Here is a 19,754-nt window from a genome sequence, read left to right on the forward strand (position 1 = left end):
TGTAAATTTTTAACTAACAGGCTGTGGTAATGTGATACCATTCCAGAACCCTGTCACAACTTGTATGTTTGAATTATGTTTATACATCAGCACCACTTACTAATCTCATGTTCTTGTCATCCGTGTTGTACCCATCATCCATGCTTCCACCTAACCACACAGGGAGCATCTGGCTTAGACGGAAAGCCAGGACCCCGGGTGAGTCCCTCGTCTTTCTGTGTCGCTCTGCGTTACCGAGTCCGTGTGCTTTCCAGAGGCGCCACCAGCCATGCTTACACACTGCAGAGGAAGGAAGGCCAAACACCGCAGGCATTTTCCATGCTGTATAAGAGGGGGCTTCGAGCAGACTCTTAGGGCAATGTGTGTGGGAAGGAGAATGTAATTCTCTGTAGAATGAGCTCTGAATCTTAAAAAGGCAGTTTGGTTTTGACTTTTGGTTGGACAACTGCCTTGGTTGGGGTGCTTATTTTTCTGACTAAGGTCAGGGATTTAGTTTACACATGAAAACATGCTTTTTCAATACTAATATGGAATCAGTGAAATGGATGCAGACATGCTGGGGTTCTGCCACCGGCATTATCATATTAAATAAAAATGTTAAATCATTTGCTTTTTATAATGATAAAGAAATGGGTAAAGTGAAAGAGGAGTGGAGTTATGTACTTGAAGGCTTCTGTAAGATTCCCATTGATCACTGCAACAGGTAAGTCCACCTTACAGGCAGACATTTCAATTTAAAAAATAATTAATGTTTTAAAAAAAAAAAAAGAAAAATCTTTGACCCTTCCATTTTTCCTGGCAAAATTTATTTCAAGAAATTTTAAATCTTTTAAAATCTGATGACTTCCATGAATAAAGTAAAATCCAACTAGAAGAAGGTTACCTCATAACAGAGCTTATCAGTGAAGTTTTGAAAGCCAAATGGATTTCTTTGGCCAGGTCCCATGACAATTAAGTCTGAATTTTCAACTGGTGAAGACTGATTCCATGTTAGGTCTTGGCTAGACAACAGCTATTAAAACTAAAGACTTGTAAGAACAAGACCTCTCTCTTATCTTCTTTGTTTCCTTTCGTAGGGGGTAGATGGCCCAGTTGGTCCCCATGGCCCTGCAGGTCCCAAAGGAGACAGAGTAAGTATATATTCCATGTGCTTCTCTTTACAAAGCGACTGCTGCAATGGCAAAATGTCATATGGCTACTTATAGTGTGCCTAGATGTTACTAAACATAACAGTATCTCATCTGTTTAGGGATCAGCCCAGAACTGTATATATATTCTAGTTACACACATATTTATCTGTTTAAGGGTTGATTTTGTACCCCTATTAACTTCAGAGGAGCTGGTATTTTGTAGTCACTAATCAGTAAGAAACTTACAGGACTTTCAAGTTCACGATGCAACACACGACATAATTTTTGTTGGTTTTGTTATTTTGTGTAAATGGATTGAGAGAACAAACTGGGACAAAAGAAGATGATGTGATCTGATTATATATGTATGCAATGGCAAAAAAAGTATGTCTCACCTCTTTATACTTAGGTGTTTTATCTTGAAAAAAAAAATCTCTAACCTTTATAAAATTTAAAATTTTTTTCCTCTTTTTTTTTTTAACTTTGAAGATAGAAGCCCTCCTATTTCATTTGAAATAATCACAGTAAATTTTGTCCAATGGAAATAGGATAGGGACCTTAATCTTTAACTGTGAGCCTGTCATCTTTAACAATACAACCATCAACTTGTATAACAAAACAAAAGATGATACTTTATACTAACTAAAACCTCCAAGGAGTTGCCAGCCCAGAATTTTGTCTCTTCGAATTTCTCACTTTAACAAAACAGCTGTGCTAAAACAACTTCAGACTTGCTGTAGTAAGGATGCAGCCATATGGCACAAGTCCAGTTATCTTTAACAGCAGTACATCTGAGAAAGGTACGCGTGACTTGATGATTCATTTTTACAGAGCTGTGTGTTGAGAAATAAATACAAGACATGCAGCATAGTTCAAAATAGGAACAGCAGACTGTAGTTACCACTCAGGCTAGTTAACTGTCTGAAGGTCTTGGGTATTTTTCTTTTTTTCCTAGGGGATTACAGATTCAAGTCTTTTTTTCAACTAAGACTTAACTTTTTTTTCTATCAACTCTGTGAAAAGATAGTTGAACACCATCTTCTGAACTTCAGGAAATAATTTAGATGACATATACGTGTAGAAGCATATATAAATACTGTACATTTTATGCTTGTGTTATGAGCTTTTATCTTGAAGCATATGTTTATGTACTACCAGTTGAAATTTCTTTCAAAAACGATGTCCTATAATATAAACTATTCTTCTAATGTATGGAAGATACCTATAATTGTTTTTTTCTTATGAAAGTATCCAAGGTCGTTCACAGGTTCAATCCCTGCTTACTGCAGGGGGGTTGGGCTCGATGATGTCTCAAGGTCCCTTCCAACCCAAAGCATTCTATGATTCTAAGTCATACAGTTGGATCTAGAATCAGCTCTACCATGGCTGTTGACAAAGGGGATAGGAACTGCTGCCATGTAAATCAGTTCAATAATTGCATGAGCACAGAGGAACAGATCTGCAAAAATATAGAAACTAACGTGTGCAAGAAATTCCTGCACACCCACCATTTTCTGTGTAGCTAAATGAATGGGAGGAAGTTCACAAGGAAGATGGAAGTTGTTTTTTTCCAAGCAATCAACTAGCAAGATTATTGCTGTAATTGTTCATTTAATTATTCAGTACTGTTTGGGAGGAGAAGTTGTTTGTAGCATAGTTATCTTACAGGTGCCTAGTGTTGATATATGTCTCGTTATCTAAATAACAAATCGTGTTTTAAATGCAGTTTTACAACTGCATTTGCAACTGTTGGACTTGTTCATGTGAAAGCAGGAGGAAAACATTTTTGCTTGCAGATTTCAGACTTTGCCTTTTGATTAAAAATGATGCATAGTGCCACTGCTCACTATCACTGGACACGATCACATTTTGTCCATACTGATAAGAAAAACCTTGGGCCAGTATTAACCTAGGAGGGCTCTAGGGATTCCTAATTGTGAAACATAACCATGTTCTTCAATCCATATTATTTAAAATTTGGAAAGACAATCTAGCTTTAAAAGAATACATGTAAAATGCTGGTCACTATATATTTATGTCTCCTTAAAAGTTAAGGAAAGCAAGTATAATCAAACTGAAGCCTAGTGATTTCTTCTATAGAAATCATGGATTCATTGTTGCATAGGCTGCATTTGAGGCAAAGCTGAATTACTCTTCTTAGGTAGAACGGACTGTTGTGCAAATTACGATTGGTTGGTTTGTTTCCAATTTAGCTATTTAATTAAAAGAGAAAACATCAGACAGTCTTTATACAAAATTTATTTAGATGGTGAGAAAGTAGACTAAGAAAATAGTGCATGTCACTAGAAAATAGGAAAACATGAATTTTAGAACAAATATGCTATCAACTCACTGTGTGAGCTTAACCATGTAACTTTCTCTCTAAACTTTAAACTGTTCATTGATTATTAAAAGCTAACACAGGATTTAACACTTCCTGAAGTATGATCTTTTTAGCAAGACCTGTTGTGACAGGACAAGGGGTAATGGTTTTAAACTAAAGGAGGGTAGATTTAGACTGGATATAAGGAAGAAATTTTTTACAATGAGGGTGGTGAAACACTGGAACGGGTTGTCCAAAGGGGTAGCGGAGGCCACATCCCTAGAAACATTCAAGGTCAGGTTGGACGGGGCTCTGAGCAACCTGATCTAGTTAAAGCTGTCCCTGCTCACTGCAGGGGGGTTGGGCTAGATGATCTCTAAAGGTCCCTTCCAACCCAAAGCATTCTATCATTCTATGATACCGGTGAACATGCCAGTACTGTCTTTTTGTGCATTTCTTTTGGTAGAAACAGAAATGGTAATTAATAGTGTGAATTAATATCATTTATTAGGATGGTGTCTTACAGTCCTTAATAAATTCTTCGGCTACCGAAAATACCATTTTGCTATGTGCTTAGAGAGCTTTTACTGGGATCATCTTCATTCAATGGAGGAGTTGATCATAACAGGCCTCTGAATCTTGCTGCGTACCTATTAATCTCACTTACGCATTTTCTTGAAACAGAGAACATTGGTAAACAGATAAACGTCTTGAACTACTACTAGTGAAAGTGAACATGTAAACCGGAAGGGTAGTGACAGGCATAATGTGTATCCAACTTCTTGTCCATCTAAGAGAAGCTGAAAACCAAAATTAATTAAATGCTTATTTCCTGAAGCTCTTCCCTCGATGGCAAAGACCTGGTTTTGAGCTTGATTTTGGCTCTCAGATGTGTAGCCTGTGCAACACTACACACGTTCTGTACTAGGAGGGGAAAGTGCATTCTCTTTAATTCGGTTAAAACATCTGTCACCATGGCAGTGTTATGAATCTGCATATCAATCTTAATGGACACACCAATTATGCAGCTTTTTTCATGCAAATGGTAATCATATTTACCCATGGTTCAGGAGACTGAAGTGAAATAGGAGGCAAAAACAAAGGCTATGCTTTCTGTTCTTTGGGCACCGATGAATTGTCTTACAAAAAGATATTAAAAAACTTCCTTGAAGTTTGTGAATGTCTTTTTCCCTGAAGGAAATGCTTTATCATGATGGCTGAGGGCAGTATGCCCATGACAGTCCATCAATCTTATATAATCCATAAATGTTCGGGACCTCATCTGATATTCCAAACACATTTCAGCATGTGCTTTGTATTGGAGGTAAAAAACCGTGAGATACATTTCTCTGTTCTTAGATAATAGATGAGATTATTTCCTAGACTGATACATTTAGTATCTTTATGTCTACCATATGTTTAGCAATGTTATAGGCCTATCCTGAGAGGACTTTGTACAGTCATCTTTGCTGTTGAAGACTTAAAAAAGATACTTAACTAGTCTTGACATACTTCAAGTATTGATCAAACAGTTTTGTAGCTGTTATATACATAGGTCAGAACATCAGTTTCTTCTCAGCAGAAAGTTTTAAAGCTGCAAGGGATTTACTGTTTTGAAAATCAGCTGTTACTTCCCAATATCTTCTATTGTTCTGCAAGGGCATCCAGCCTAAGTGCTGCTCGGAAGTGGCTGGAGATTAACAGAATCCAGAAAGATCAGACATTACACATCTAATCACCACCAGACTGAAGTGAGTATAGACAGTGTCCACCTATGTAAAAATATCAAGTATCTAAACCAGATCATTTGTCAGTTGCTCTGACAAACTCCTTACTGCTGTGATTATTCAACAACAGGTTCAGATTCAGTTTATACTGGTACCTGCTTTTTTGTATTATCCAGTCAATAAAATTGAGACTTAGCAGCCCATTTTCAGAGCTGTGCTAAGGGACTTGGCTGTGATGATGATCACCACTATTAATTAGGCACACATCTACATCCCTGTCTTGTGCTTTTAATAAGAGTAATGAATTAATAACGAATAGTAAATAACCCAGATTTTTAGAGGATCTTGTACACAGAATTACGTCAAGAGCTCAAGTGTAGCAATTGCTAGGATGAAACACAGCACTGCTGTATGTCAGGAGCCTTGCACGAAGCCTTGCATTAGGTTATGTTAAGGAAAGGAGGTAAAGAAGGGATCCAAATAACCCTACACAGCAAATCCAGAGTAGGAGCTTTGAAAACTGGAGATGGTCAGGACTTTTTTTTAATCTCATCAACACTTTGAGCAGTTTAGCTCTTTCAAGAGAGTATGGCTTTTCTGCTGGATTTTATTCAGAAGAAAGAGAACCAAAGTCTGAGACAAGGCTGCTGCCTGCACCTTTTCCCAGCTCTGCCACCCTAACAAGCCTAGAGAGCTGTGCTCACAGTTACATGGGCTAATGTTGGCTGACTCAGGAAGTTTAACTCCATATCAACCGTGATGAGGAACAATTGGAGAGCAAAGATGATTACTACTGTCAGCCTGAAAGATGCCATCTTGAAATTTCATTTTGTTTGGAAAAGTTTGCTCTATATTAAGCTTGCAAAATTATTTTGGCAGCATCTCTCTCGAAACTGGTAATTTTTCCATGGATTTTAGTGCAGAATGATATCAAACTTCTGGAGTAATCTCTGTACTTGTTTGTCTTGCACATTAATACAGTTTTGATTCAATAAATGAGGGTATTTACATCACTAATCTAGACTCCAGTAGAGCAGTTAGCAACACAGTACAGTGCATGGGATAATCTTCACAATGTCACTGTTAATAGCGTTGCCTGCTTAAATACAAGCTTTGACACATTATTTTTGCTTGTCACTGTGTTGCATCTCAGCTGCTGTGCTGGAGGTTGATGCTGTATATCCTCAGTTTGCATTACAACCTTGGATTTTTACTGAGTGCAATGTTGTAGCTGTTACAAGCTTAAAATTGAAATCGGTGCAAGTTCAGTTTGAAAAATATTTTCAGTTACTAATGGATTTAAAAACAAATGTAATATCATATGCCCAAAAAGTCATTTTGCCTAGAAAGTAATACAGACCTTCTCTTTGCCCCCTTAATCATTTAATAAAAATAAATGAGTTTGGATATTTTTCACTCAAAAGATTTAGGAATGCATAAACTTTAACCTAAAGCACTTGGTAGAGATAATTTCTAAGATAGACAATGTTTTTGTTTGCTTGTTTTGTAATCTTTTCTTAGGGTGAAAAGGGAACTGTAGGTGACCCTGGACCCAGAGGACCATATGGCTTGCCTGTAAGTTGCACATAGTTTGTACACGTTGTGCTTTTCATCACTCCTTGATCAAACTTTGTGTGCCTTATGACTGCTTTTCACCTAGCAATACAATTAGTTGGAAAAGGCAAAGATAGATAATAATCTCTGACAGTGCAAGGTCGCTGGTCTGTGTCACACTTAGATTCCTACCCATGCACGTGGTCATGCAGAAGTAATGAAACAGACCTGACATGAAACAGCAAGAGAGGAAATCCAGAATGCAAGTGCTCCTGTTTCTGCAGCCTGTGGCCATCAGCTGTCTGGGGACCATATGAGAGTGGTAGGAGTTCAGGATGAACTGTGGAAACCTGTTATTTTCTTAATGTTGATCAGGTGCTTGGATTTCCGTGCTGCAAGGCTACTTCGCCATTATATTTTTGTTTTGTTTGACACTTCAGAGACCAGTTTTGTTTTAATTTCTGTGCCATGTGCTCAGAAGCAATTTGAGAAGTTCATTGTTGATCATTCATAGGTGGATATGGTATGCTTTAAATCAACCATTTAAATGATATTATCCATTTCTAAAATAGGAGTGAGAACTTCCTTTGGCCTAATAAGGACAGCCCCAATAAAATCAGTTGACTTACTCTGTTTACTTTGCGATGACTGGGTCACGTGTACATATACACGTCTGTTCTGTGCTTTGACACAAGAAAAGCCATGTAAATGTGTCTGACCAGGCACAACCAGCCTTTGTGAGAGACTTGCAATGTTTTCATACCCTCTTCTGTCTAATCTGTTTGATTAATGAATTTAAGCTGGAAGACAGACTCGTGGTTTAATCGGGTCCATTTAATTGGATCAGGAGTCAAGGACTAGAGACAGTTTTCAGGCTCCGTGGAGTGTTAAATTAGCTTCCAGTCTATGTTTATCTGAGGGTCACTTTTGTGAGTTAAATTAAAAAAATCCAATTTCTGTTTCCCCTTCCTGTGAACTAAAAATGAAAAACGATAGGCTTTTCTGTATTTTTAGCTTGCTCCTGGAATCTGCGTACAAACAAAATTTTACAGTCAAGCAAAATTTTACAGTCAAGTTATCAGTTCCTGGAAATGTTAAACACTGACAGAAATGTCCTTCACTAACAGCAATGTTGTATGTACAGCCTTAGCAACATGGGGTACCACTGTATAGAGGGAGCGCAGAAGTCCAGCATCAAGGTGGCCATTGGTATCACAGCTTAGGGACGCTAATGTACTTTATATGGTTCTTTGGCAGGGCAAAGATGGCGAGCCTGGCCTTGATGTAAGTAATATGTATGACCAATATACTCTTAATGGTAGGTAAGCATCTTTCAAGAAATAGCTTACTGAGCGTAACACCTTTGTTTCCATTTAGTGCACGTGCAGTACATACAAAGAGTGTGCTAAATGCTGCATTTGCTCTTTCTCTATGATAAAGAGGACAAAGATTATGCAATATACAGCCCTTATCAACAGACCCCACCAGATATAGCACTTAGTAATACGAGTAGTTGGTCCTTTGGAAGTCAATAGGCTGAAAAACTGCACTTGGTAAAAAAATGTTCAGACTTGGGACTCAGTCGTAGAAGAACAAGGAGTCACTAACATTTGGTTAATTAAAGAGAATAATTCCATAACTTGTAAGGGATACATTTCAAAATATAGGCTCTTTCTTTGGCATGCTAAAAAGACTTACTGAAAGCCTTTTCCTCTAGTCCTACACTGAAATCCCTAACTTGGAGGAGTCTTTTCCAGAACGTATGGACTGTTGCCATTTTGAGTGATATGATTTCTTTCTATTGATAGCAAAATGACTCTGCCAAACACTGTGACTTACTTGTCTCATATGCTCTTGTGAGCATGCATGTGTGCACACATAACACACATATACATACAAAGCATGTAGTGAAATCATCTTTTTGATGTTTTCCAAGAGTATTTGAAACCTTAACCTGCATGTGGATAAAAGTCGACCTGTCTTTTTCAATTTTGTTTTTATAGGGTTTCCCTGGTCCTCGAGGAGAAAAGGGTGATATAGGAGAAAAGGGAGAAAAGGTGACCACAGTGTTATTAACTGTTGCTTCATTCCTCAGCCTAGTCAGTTCTGCTGTCTTTATGTTATAAATTGTCCCATTAAAATGTATCTTTGTTTTTACTGTGTGCCAAAAGGCAGGTCAGAGATACATGCTAAGCAAAATCATGAAAAAACATGAAAATTTATGCACAGAACTAGTGATATCAACATGTCCCAAAGCAGAGCTTGTTTTTAGGCTCATTTTCTCCAATCCATCCTACACTTGCTGAAAATCATTGTCAGTCTGAAATTTTTAATGTAGACATCACTGAAATATGTCATTGTGGTAGTAATTTTATACTGAAGACCCCAGCTGTGTTCCTTGGCAGTATTTGCAGTATAACTGTTGATCCATGTGTGTACCATGCCTGTACGTACTACCTGTACCACACCAAATGGATAAGGACAGGGACTGTTGAAATTTTTATTTTTGGCAATGTCTTATTTACAGTTAAGTACTTTGTGATATTTGTGGACTGAAATTAAATCATATACTCTACCATTCTGGTAAACCACTAGACAGTGAAGTTAACAGCGACAGCCTAACTTCATTTTCACTGTCCAGCCACAGTGACTTGGAAATATGTTTAGTAAAGAGCAATTTAGGACTAAATTGCTAATAGGACTAACCAGAGAAAGTTTATGGGCAAATCTCCTCTATTTCTAACCAACACAGAGACCAGTTGCTAAAACTGATGAATTAGCACTCACACCAAGCCACTTAATATAAAAGTCCATACACACAGCAGGTGATTTTTCTAGTTCAGACAACTGTTTTTGCCTAGCTGACATGTACAGGGTTATACTAGGTCCACTTCCCATCACACTATCTTCAACAAGAAGCAGGGTTACAAAGTCACCATGGCTGTTTAAGTTCATCTCCTTTTCTTGATATTGTCAGGCAAAACACTTCCCGAAAATGCACTGATAGGGTACTGTGAAATATATCTTTCCCTTCTGTCCCTTGTTACATTGCTTATTTTGAGCTTGGACATCGCTGGTAAGGTACTGATTTTGCAGAACAACTGTTGCTTAAGCAGGTGGTCTATGAATATTATAAAGGCAGTGTCTGACCTGGCAGAGTGGTCACAATGAATGGTGAGCTCTTGCTTGCTGTCAAAGACTACAGGTCTGCCTGTCACAAGCGAACAGCTTTTGTTTTTGAGAGCAGTTATCAGTAGAAAGGTGTAACTGGTAACTGGCAGCTCTGATAGATGACTGGCAAAATGGCCAGCATCTGCTAAGTGGGAGTTACAGTAGGTGCCAAATCCAATGAGCTTAATGGTACGTTCTTATACTGGGATGAATTAGAAGGGTTGTGTCCAGAAGGTTAAAATAAGTTATTACCCGTCTCTAATCAGTCCTGGTGAGGTTGCTTGAATACTGTAGATGGTATTTTGAGCCTCCCAGTTCAAGAAAATCTTGAGAAATTGGAGAGGGAGAAGGCTACCAAGCTGGCAGGGACCTGGGGCACATGCAACCAATAGAAGAAGTTGAAGAAGGTGGACTGGCTTGGTCTGACAAAGAGGAGGCCAAACTACTTGAAAAGGAGCTACAGAGATGATGGAGCAAAACTCTCCAGGGTAATGGCAAATGAGAAAACACAGAACCACAATCTGCTTCTGGGAGGTTCAGAGTGACTATTAGGAAAACCTTGTTCACTAGGAGGGCAGCACGGCACTGGGACAGTTTACCCAGAGAGGTGGCTGAACCACTGCCCATGGAGGACTGCAGGGCCTGGTCTGGTCTCGCCTGGTCTAGGGTCAGGAATCGTCCTGCTCAGGATGGGAGGTTAGACTAGGCAAACTCCAGAAGTCCCTCCCAACCAGACCTTCTGAGTCTGTGTTTCCATGTACAGCTAGAAATAGGCAGACAAAATACAGCTATCAGAGCCCCAGGAAATCTCTGGAAGAGAAGCTGGAAAGCTGGTAAAACTGACTTATATAAATATGATATCATGTGAAAATGGAAAAACTGAGATTCTTGCACTCAGGATGTAAAAATATTTTAATGTCTTAGAGACCAGCATGCTGCTTTTGGGTATTAGTTCATTATTCCCAGGGACTGACTAAATAGCTCACACACAGGAGGTCCTCCAGTTGCAAGAGGGCGAGGGGATTGTGTGTGGGAATTGTGTGTGGCCATAAGGCATGGTTAGGTCCTTTTTGGAGTTCAGTTGCAATTCAGGCTAACCATGTAGCCTTGTTCTCTTGGGCTGCAGGACACATCTCCTAGAAATTTAGTCCTCCATCCCCCCAAAAATTCAGGAAAAGGCAAAACCTGTTTCTTGAGGAGAATGCATGGGATAAAGTACTTAGCAAGTCTGACAGGTATTTCAGAAACCATGTTATCTTATGGGCTTTCAGATTAAGAGGATTGCCAGAAAGTGTGTAGAGTGAAAACAGAGATGAAATCTCTGCCTTAAAAATTCTCAGAATATTCAAAGAAAATTAGAAGGCAAAGGAAGGTCTTTCTCAGTGAAAAATCAGGAAAGATACAGCTGAGACCTCTATGAAAGAGACTTCTGTTGCACAGTTTTGACACCTTTTTTCCAGAAATGAGGAAACTTGTATCTTGCAAGTAAACTGCTTTAACCAAAACCACCAGAGCTGCATCAATAGTTCCTTTTCCAAATGGAAGGCTGACTCTCAAAAGACACAAAGTAATGCAATTAATAGAAGCTTTTACTATAACAAATTTTGTCAGTTCTGATGTTTTCCCTTATGTAAATTACTAATTATCTTGACCAAATTGGTGTAACAGCACCCATTTCAACAGAGATAAACCAATTTACAAGTTGAGGGTCCAACTCATGATTTCTTGGTTTTTAAATAGTCTTTACAGTATTGGCTGTTAGATTGACATCACACAAGTTGAGATTAGCGAGTTTCTAGTTATGAAACTTAATTCAAATTGCATTGCAAAAATAAATAACATTACTGACATTCTACTGAGGACCAGTGACACTTGTTTTTTTCATAGACATGCTATGACAGGCAGGGAATAAATATATACTTCTTCAGTTTTAGATGAGTCCTAGATGATTTTTATTTTAGCCTGTTAGTAGTTCTGCTACAGTGAAAGCAAGTCAGTGTTTGCATTATAATGTCTGCTTAACTTGGCTGTAAAAATATTTTTTAAAAGTGTTCTAGCTGTAATTGCTCACATAACATTATAGTCCAGGAGCACTCAGCACGAAAAAGGTTTGTACAATTGATTTTATATTTTCAAGTTGTATGAATAGAAAAAAAAAAAACAAACCTTTGAAAAAGGAATAACCTTTAACAAAAGGTAGAGGTTGTGTTGTGGGGAGAGGGAGGGAAGGGGACCCTGATCCCAAAAGTGCAGTCATGTCTCTTCTTGTAAATATTGACAGAGGACTATGATGTATCACAACAGTGGCTGGAAAGGCATCATCCTTTTGCCCCTACACTCTGCATTGATGAAAATCTGTGCATGTGAGGATTGGAGATTGTTCCAACCATAATGGTGTTATAGAAGTGCCAGAAATTTTTATATCTGTAGGCACTGAGGAAGGGCAGGAAGGAATTTTCTTTTTTTTAATCTTCATCAGATGTAGATTCTCCGTATCTCCTGTGGGTCTCCCCTTAGTTCAGAGTAAGGAGGTGAAGATTAAGAGACAACAACTCAGTCCGTGGAAAAAACAGTAAAGTACTCAGGAAATCCAGACTATTCTCTACACAGGTGAATCCTGCATTGGTTTGAATAAGATCATAGGTTTGCCCTGCAAAACTGGAAGTTTAAATAGTTATCTGCTGACTTGTAACACAACCAGTTAAAGAAATACAAGTCCAAAAGATATAAAAAAAGAGTCAAAACCAAACTGTACTGTCCATTTTCAGAATAATTTTGGAGTATGTCCATGCTCTGTGCTTGCATACACTCACAGCAAATATGTTGGTGTTACATCGAGCACAAATAACAGGAGATCTGACCCTGAAACTGTTGGGCTTCTGTGCTATGCTGTCACATTTGTAGGTCTAAGATGAAAACTTATCCAACTTACAGTTCCTGACTCGTGGGGATTTTTTTTACATCACAATCTTATAATTTGGTAAAGAAGGGTAATGTTTGGGTTGCTGTTTTCCTAAATATTATCCAGAGACTTTTTGGCACACAGAAAAGATAGACAAGAAACTTTGCTCCTATCGTGTCATGAATGCAGTATGTTTTGTTCATGGAAAAGGTTTTTTCATTTGAACATGTCAAGTATACTATGATATTAAATTAATAATGTGTTTTCCTTCCTTTTTAAAATATGATATAACTAATTATTTTTTAATTGTGTAAAAATTGTTTTTCTCTCTTGTTAATGGATGAAGTCTTTCTGTACTGGTGTGGAACTAGTTAACTGTCTATTTACTATGCTTCACCAAAATCCATCTGTCTTTCCAAAGGGGCATTCCTTCCTTCTCCTTCTACCTTCATTCCTTACAATTCCTCTGTCTTTTTTACCCTTTTCCTCACAAATTAAATCCTCCCAATAGCCACAACCTCCCTTGCTGGTTCTCCAATGTCATACTAATTTTCCTATGACTATTTTTCCCATTTCTTTGTGATATTCCTGATTTACTCATCCTTCCTATCCCATTTTTTACAATCCTAGTCCAATTTGTTTCTTTTTTTTTAATGGAACCTTTTTTGATTTTTGTGAAATTGAGAGCAAACCTGAAACTCATTTACCATTGTGATCAACTGGTGTGAAATCAATTACAGAATGAACTCTCTAAACATCTTATACTGCTTGAAGGTGAGGTCATCTTTGCAGGTAACTTTGCTGAGGGGAGTTAACTCATTTCCATGAGTAATTAAAGCATTGGAAGTTTTACATTTAAAAAGAAAACTCAGTCTGAAATCAAAGGACTGAATTTGGTAAAATAAGTAGATGAAACATTGCCTGCTGCAGTAGAGAGAACATTTAAATGTTGGAATATTTAAATAAAGAATCTAATTATCACCTCTGATTACTTTATGATACAAAGACATTATGAAATCGTTGAAAGTGTCATAGCACCTCTCCATCAAGCAGTTTGAATGTTTTTGATTCCTGTAACAGGATTTGAAATGATAGTGTTGTATTTAGAGTGACAGGAGTGCACCCTCAGTGATGTCTGTGGATTTCTGTGGACACCACCGAGAACAGGATTTGTCCCAAACTCTTACCAGAGTGCAAAGGCTCAGTTCAGCAAAGGATGCTCCAGGCCAAGTTCACCCTTCACATGACATCTTGGAAGCTGATAGAATTTAGCCAGAGATGCTGCAGCCATCCCTGTGAAGCATCCATGCCACAGGTCTGTCTTAGAGAGACTATGCTGATGTACTCTGCTCTTGCAAAGTTAGTTCTGACTAATGACAAATCTTCTAGGGAAGCTGACAAATTCAGCTTAGTGTGCGTGTGCACTTCAGTACTATCACTTAGAACAAACAGGAGACCTCTTATTTTGGACTGTGGATTGGGGGGATTTGCAGATTTGCTTCAGTCTCAAGAAATCAATGATTTCAAGCCCTGTTCTAGGATTCAAAACATTCATAATACTGTTATGAAATACCAACACAAACTAATACCAACTGAATGCAGTTCTTGCTTGTGATCATATAATTTATTTTTCCACATAATGCACCATCCAAACCAGAACACAGTGGTAAGTGTCCTTTCAGCTCTCCATTGGCTTAAAAAGAAAAAACCAAACTTTTAAACCAATCTTTCTTTAATTTTTTTCCAAAAGAATGAAACCTGTTTTATCCAAACCATTGTATCCACAGGGGGAAAAGGGAAAGAAAGGCAAAAAGGGGCCTAAAGGGGAGAAAGGAGAACAGGGTGCTCCTGGATTAGATGCACCTTGCCCATTGGTACGTCTCACTTGTGTATTGGACAATTGATCATCCTGCTGTAGACTGATGGAATAAGAAATGAGGGGAGAGGAACAAGCACCAGCTACTGTGTCACCCATTGCCCTATGTTAATGGTGCCTTATCTCAAGTTCTGGCAAATTCTGGAGCAGACTTTATCAACCTCCTAATTTGGTTTAAAGCACCAGGCTTAAGACCTTCAGGCTAAATTTGTGGGTTTTGCTGGTGGTTTTTTCCCATTATTTTCTCCAAATATGTTGGAAAGGAATGAAATTTGGGATGTGCCAGAGTCAGTGCCCCACAGGTTTGAAATCACACCATGGCAGTCAGCTTGCTCCTCTTGCCTCTCTATTGTTATTTGTTCACTCCAGCTAAGTCAATACTGAAGGCATTTCCTTGACAGTAACATTGCAAGTTAATCTTTACAAACAGGGATTCCGTGGAATTAAGGGGGAAAAAGGGGAGCCAGGCCAGCCTGGCCTGGATGGGCTGGATGCCCCTTGCCAATTGGTACAGTATTTCTCTTTCCTACCAACCCTGCATGCAGTTCCTTTGTTTGTAGTCAGCCATTCTCAATGTAAAGTAATGTTTTTCTGAGCTGACTTTACATTATTCACATAACACATGCATGTGCATGAACAACCAGCTGCTTCAGTGATCATAACCGCAATGAAAGAACACACATTTTTGTTGACACCTCAAACCTAACTCTCAGCAGTTTGCTCCCACATCACATGGCAATTTGTAAGTTTGTGTCCTTCCTACATTTTCCCTGAGAATCGTTGCTTTGTTATTTTCCTCCCAAAATACCTATTGCCTTACTCACCCTGAACGCAAGTCTTTGTAGAAATCCAGCACAATGTCCACTTCTAATCAAGTCTGATGACTTTGTCTGCACTGGCTCAGTTCTTCACCCTAGCCTGTCCCAGAGCTACTCTGCACCCTGGACTTCCTTTCAAATCCATGCAGTCTTAGGTGCATGTTTTCAGGATTTGGCCAAAATGACAACCATGTACAGAATAGTGTAAATATTATTTCTAAAAATCAAGTCATAGGTTTCCAGTAAGCCAAGCTGGAGCCTGATCTCCCAGACCTTACGCAAGTAATATTTTCGGTGTCTGGCCTGTTCATCAAATAGTATTCAAACAGATCTGGAAGTGAAAAGCTTACCTGAGGTTTGTAAGAAGATAACGGTCTGCAGCCCAAACCCTCACTGTCTTTGTTATTTAACGTCTTCAATTTAATGGTCTTACCCTTGGAACTTACCTTCCTGGAATACACACGACACTCCCCACCCTATGTTAGCATGAATTCAAGTTCCCACCTATACTAAAATGCTACTTGTTGACCCTCTCCCTTGTACCAGTTTGGCAACAGTGATTTTATTTAATGGCAAAGTAAGTTTAAATTCTTTTCCATTAAAAAAAAGAAAAAAAAAGAACAGTACGTACACATTTCCGAAAGATACAAGGAAGATTTTCTTTTTAATTGTTCATGGTAAAATTTGATCTGCATGTTCTGATATTGTTTGGTGGTTAAGCACGGTTCTCTAAGATGAATGTTAAATTAAGCAGATTTTATTTCAACTATAGCACTTCTAATTTGAAGTCAATGGATTTTAATCTTAAATACATAGTCCATTAAGATTATTCCATAGTCCATTTTGTTTGCTTCCAATTAATGGTAACCATATCTCATATTTTGTTGGGGATAATCAAGCATGCTTTTGTAATTTAAAAATGTTTCTCTGTCTCTGTATTATCATTTATATCTGGAGATTCACTAACAATCATTGATGGATGAAAAATATTCTGTTCATAGGTGATTACTAGAATAAGCTGCTAAGCAAACAGCACTGTTTCTTTCTTGCTTTAGGCAGCAAGCCATTCCCATCTGATTGCGTGCAAGCACATTCAAAAATTCTCATGAACCACTATCTTCACATGTAAATTCACATAATAAGTATCAGTATTCTATATTCTAAAAAAATGTTATAGGCCTGATTTTTTTTCTGCTCATGTATAGTCTAGTAACATGATACATGCTCCTAATCCTGAGCATATAACTCTCAGGATAAGCCCTGTAGAGCCATGTAAGTTGAAATTAGTTCCATGAAAACCAGTATGACTGTGGTTAAAAGTTGGCCCTGATCTTACTGGATGCATGGAGATATGTGACAGCAGGGTGGTGACAAAAAAGAAATGGAGTGACTGTCACTAACAAAAGAAGAAATTAGATGGCCGTATTGTCCAAGCGATGAAATAATCAGTGCTGCTGTACTGCCCTGCTCCCACCACTGATGCTTTCTTCCACTGTGTCACTTGAGATGTGTTCAGGGCTCAGGATTTTGGTGCTTCATTCAAAGGCTAAGAATGAAAGTGAACAGAAAAGATCCTGCTCCAATTTGAGTCTTGCTATCTTATCGTTGGGTTAAATTTGTACTAGGGGCCCATAAAACACAATACCCTCCAGATAGAAGTGATAATATTTTTTTGCTCATTGATCTTGTACATTCAGCTACAGATTGTTGTGAATAACAGATTATATTGAAAATAATATGCAGCCTGAGCTCTAACAGCAATAAGAAACTGATGAAGATGTTCTAATGATTTAGGGAAAAACAAATCTTTATGGCAGAGAGGCGCATGTATGTATTTACAGTGTAAACCTTCTCTCCTTTGGCTTTTCCTTCACCTTGAGAGCAAGAGAGGAAATAAGTTAGGAACTGGTAGCTACTTATTAGATAAAAAGTCAGAGCTGCTTCAGCTATTCTAACAGATATTGATGGAACATCTATCCTATCAAACTTAACTATGCTTTTTTTTTTTTTTTTTTTTTTTTTCTTCCACCCCCTTAAAACAGGGTCCCGATGGATTACCAATGCCAGGCTGTTGGCAAAAGGTAGGATGGGCAGAGCTTTTTCTTTTCAGGGGCAGTATATCCTTGGCACACAGAAAAGCCTGTCGCAGTCGTACTGAACAGTATCAGCATATATTTCAGAGCCTCTTAGACAGATGTATGCAGCAATGCAAAATAAGACCTCTCCATGACAGTAGTTGGTATGATGAGGTTGTAATACATGTAGAAGTAATAATTTATTGAGGCAGTATTGTAGAAACAGTTGGTGTTAGATTTCTGAAAAGCCCAAGACTTTTCTCTTTCATATGAAGACTCACGCATCCTGTAGTTTCTGCACATGATCACTGCTTCCCATCCTTTATAAAAGCTCATGGATATGGCATTTTTATCAAATACTTATATTGATCTTTTATGACTTTTTTTTTCCGGGATACCTAGAAGAACAGTGCATCCTGCCCTTCTCTTTGCCTTACCTTTCTATTCTTCAGTACATTCTCCTGGGTTTTATGCTGTACGCTAATGTTAACTGACAACATTATTTTAGTAAAGATTTAACCTAGACAGTGTTAGATTTAAAAACACAACATTCAGAATAACGTAGGTGGAGGGATACTGTTGTATAATACATTAGAAAACACAAAGCACAAGTGAAATCCTGGGTGCATTTATCTCTGAAGAATAGCTGGTGCTGAGGAGAAAACTATCCATATTTGCAGTTCTGCTGTATCTATGTATTTGGAATACAAATCTGAAATATCAATTTACTAATTTGATTAACCTGTATCTCTTTTTGTCTCTGCAGTGATGAATCTAACCTTACAAGCATGACGTTGTGTATATAGTGCTCCACTTTTTGTATTTATAGTTGAAAACTGAAAATTTGAATTTACAAGTCTGAGATGTTTACATGTAGCTGCTTCTACTTGTTTGCAATAGTCCATGTGTACATCTTTTTTTCACTTACATCTGCAATTAGGTGTTATATAACTGCAGGGTAAACCTGCAAAGATTCTCTCTCTAATGAGAGAGAGGTCTCAATACAGTGGTCAATAATAGAAATCTTGATTATTTCTGCAAATTCTTATGTTTTGGCTTGTGGACCTGCATGGACAATGAGTGCCATGAACTAGTTTACAAGAAATTGTGACCAAATAAGAGCAAAATGCTATGAAATGTACTGTACCAGCTGTCGTTGGAGTTTACTGACTTGGCTTCCATGTCCATCTTAAACACTTCACTGATTCATACCACCATATCTGCTTGTATGGACTAAAAGCATGAGTTTGTGTGCCAAACCTGCTTGTTGTGTGATCGTGTCATGAGCTAAATGGCTGCTCATGGTGACCTTTGATTCCATCTTCTGAATCATTTTGTTTTGTCATCTCAAGGGAGTCACACCATGGCTTATTGCTAAAAAGAGATAAACCAGAGGAGGATAGAAAGAGGCCTTGAATTTTTGGGGAATAGAGTTCCAGCTGCAGGTGGATGGCTTCCAGTCTTGCGGGTCACCTGGCCCCTTTGACCAAAGAGGGTCCCACCTGTTAATCAGCATCGGTTTGCCTTGCACTGCTCACGGTCGTGAAGACATTCACGATAGGCCCTGTCGAGTCCTTCAACAAGAAGGAAAGAAGTTTGAAGAAGACACCAGACTTCTCTGTGGGTTGTTTGAAAAGGTTACAGAGGTGCTGCAGGGATCACTTGATGGCAGACATCACCTGAGACCAGAAGCTTCTCAACCTTTCTCAAGGATGGACAGAGTATGTGCTCTGCATATTGTATTTTGGGACTGCTGGAGGAAAAAGCATTCTTGAGGCGGGGTTGAATGGGAACATCCTCTGGAGGAGGAGGATAACGGAACTGACCAGACACATATGTACCATGGTGTGGTTTTCAGGTGATTCAGTTTGAATTACACAAAACTAGCTGAACTTCTCTGCAGAATTTTGGAAGCTATGGTTAATTTTGTTTCCTTTTCCCATAACTGTTTCCACAAAGGGTGCATTTCAATAATCTATTCAACATTTGTGATGATGGCATTGAAGTCAATACTTCAAGCCACATGTTCATCTTGTTTCAGTATTAACAGTTTTTATTTCAGAGTCCTTGAAGCCTTTAAGTCTAAAAAAGAAAAAGTTATATTTGTTTCACAGACTGATTCATTCATGTTGTTCTTTTTCTGCTGTTACAGTGACCTTAGTGGACATTATTACTCAA

At 38.3% G+C, this 19,754-nt stretch overlaps 1 protein-coding gene across 1 annotated transcript in view; it reads left to right on the forward strand.

Annotated features, from left to right (window-relative positions):
- COL25A1 (collagen type XXV alpha 1 chain) overlaps window positions 1–18,964 on the forward strand; it is a 329,834-nt gene extending 310,870 nt beyond the window's left edge. The window contains exons 32-38 of the mRNA XM_075708727.1: window positions 163–198; window positions 1,077–1,130; window positions 6,702–6,755; window positions 8,738–8,791; window positions 15,114–15,191; window positions 17,544–17,582; window positions 18,929–18,964. Coding sequence (XP_075564842.1) covers window positions 163–198; window positions 1,077–1,130; window positions 6,702–6,755; window positions 8,738–8,791; window positions 15,114–15,191; window positions 17,544–17,582; window positions 18,929–18,964 — 351 coding nt within the window. The remainder of the gene's footprint in view (window positions 1–162; window positions 199–1,076; window positions 1,131–6,701; window positions 6,756–8,737; window positions 8,792–15,113; window positions 15,192–17,543; window positions 17,583–18,928) is intronic.
- Window positions 18,965–19,754: the final 790 nt, after the last annotated feature.

The sequence above is a fragment of the Pelecanus crispus genome, chromosome 4, assembly GCF_030463565.1.
Source record: "Pelecanus crispus isolate bPelCri1 chromosome 4, bPelCri1.pri, whole genome shotgun sequence".
Lineage (NCBI taxonomy): Eukaryota > Metazoa > Chordata > Aves > Pelecaniformes > Pelecanidae > Pelecanus > Pelecanus crispus.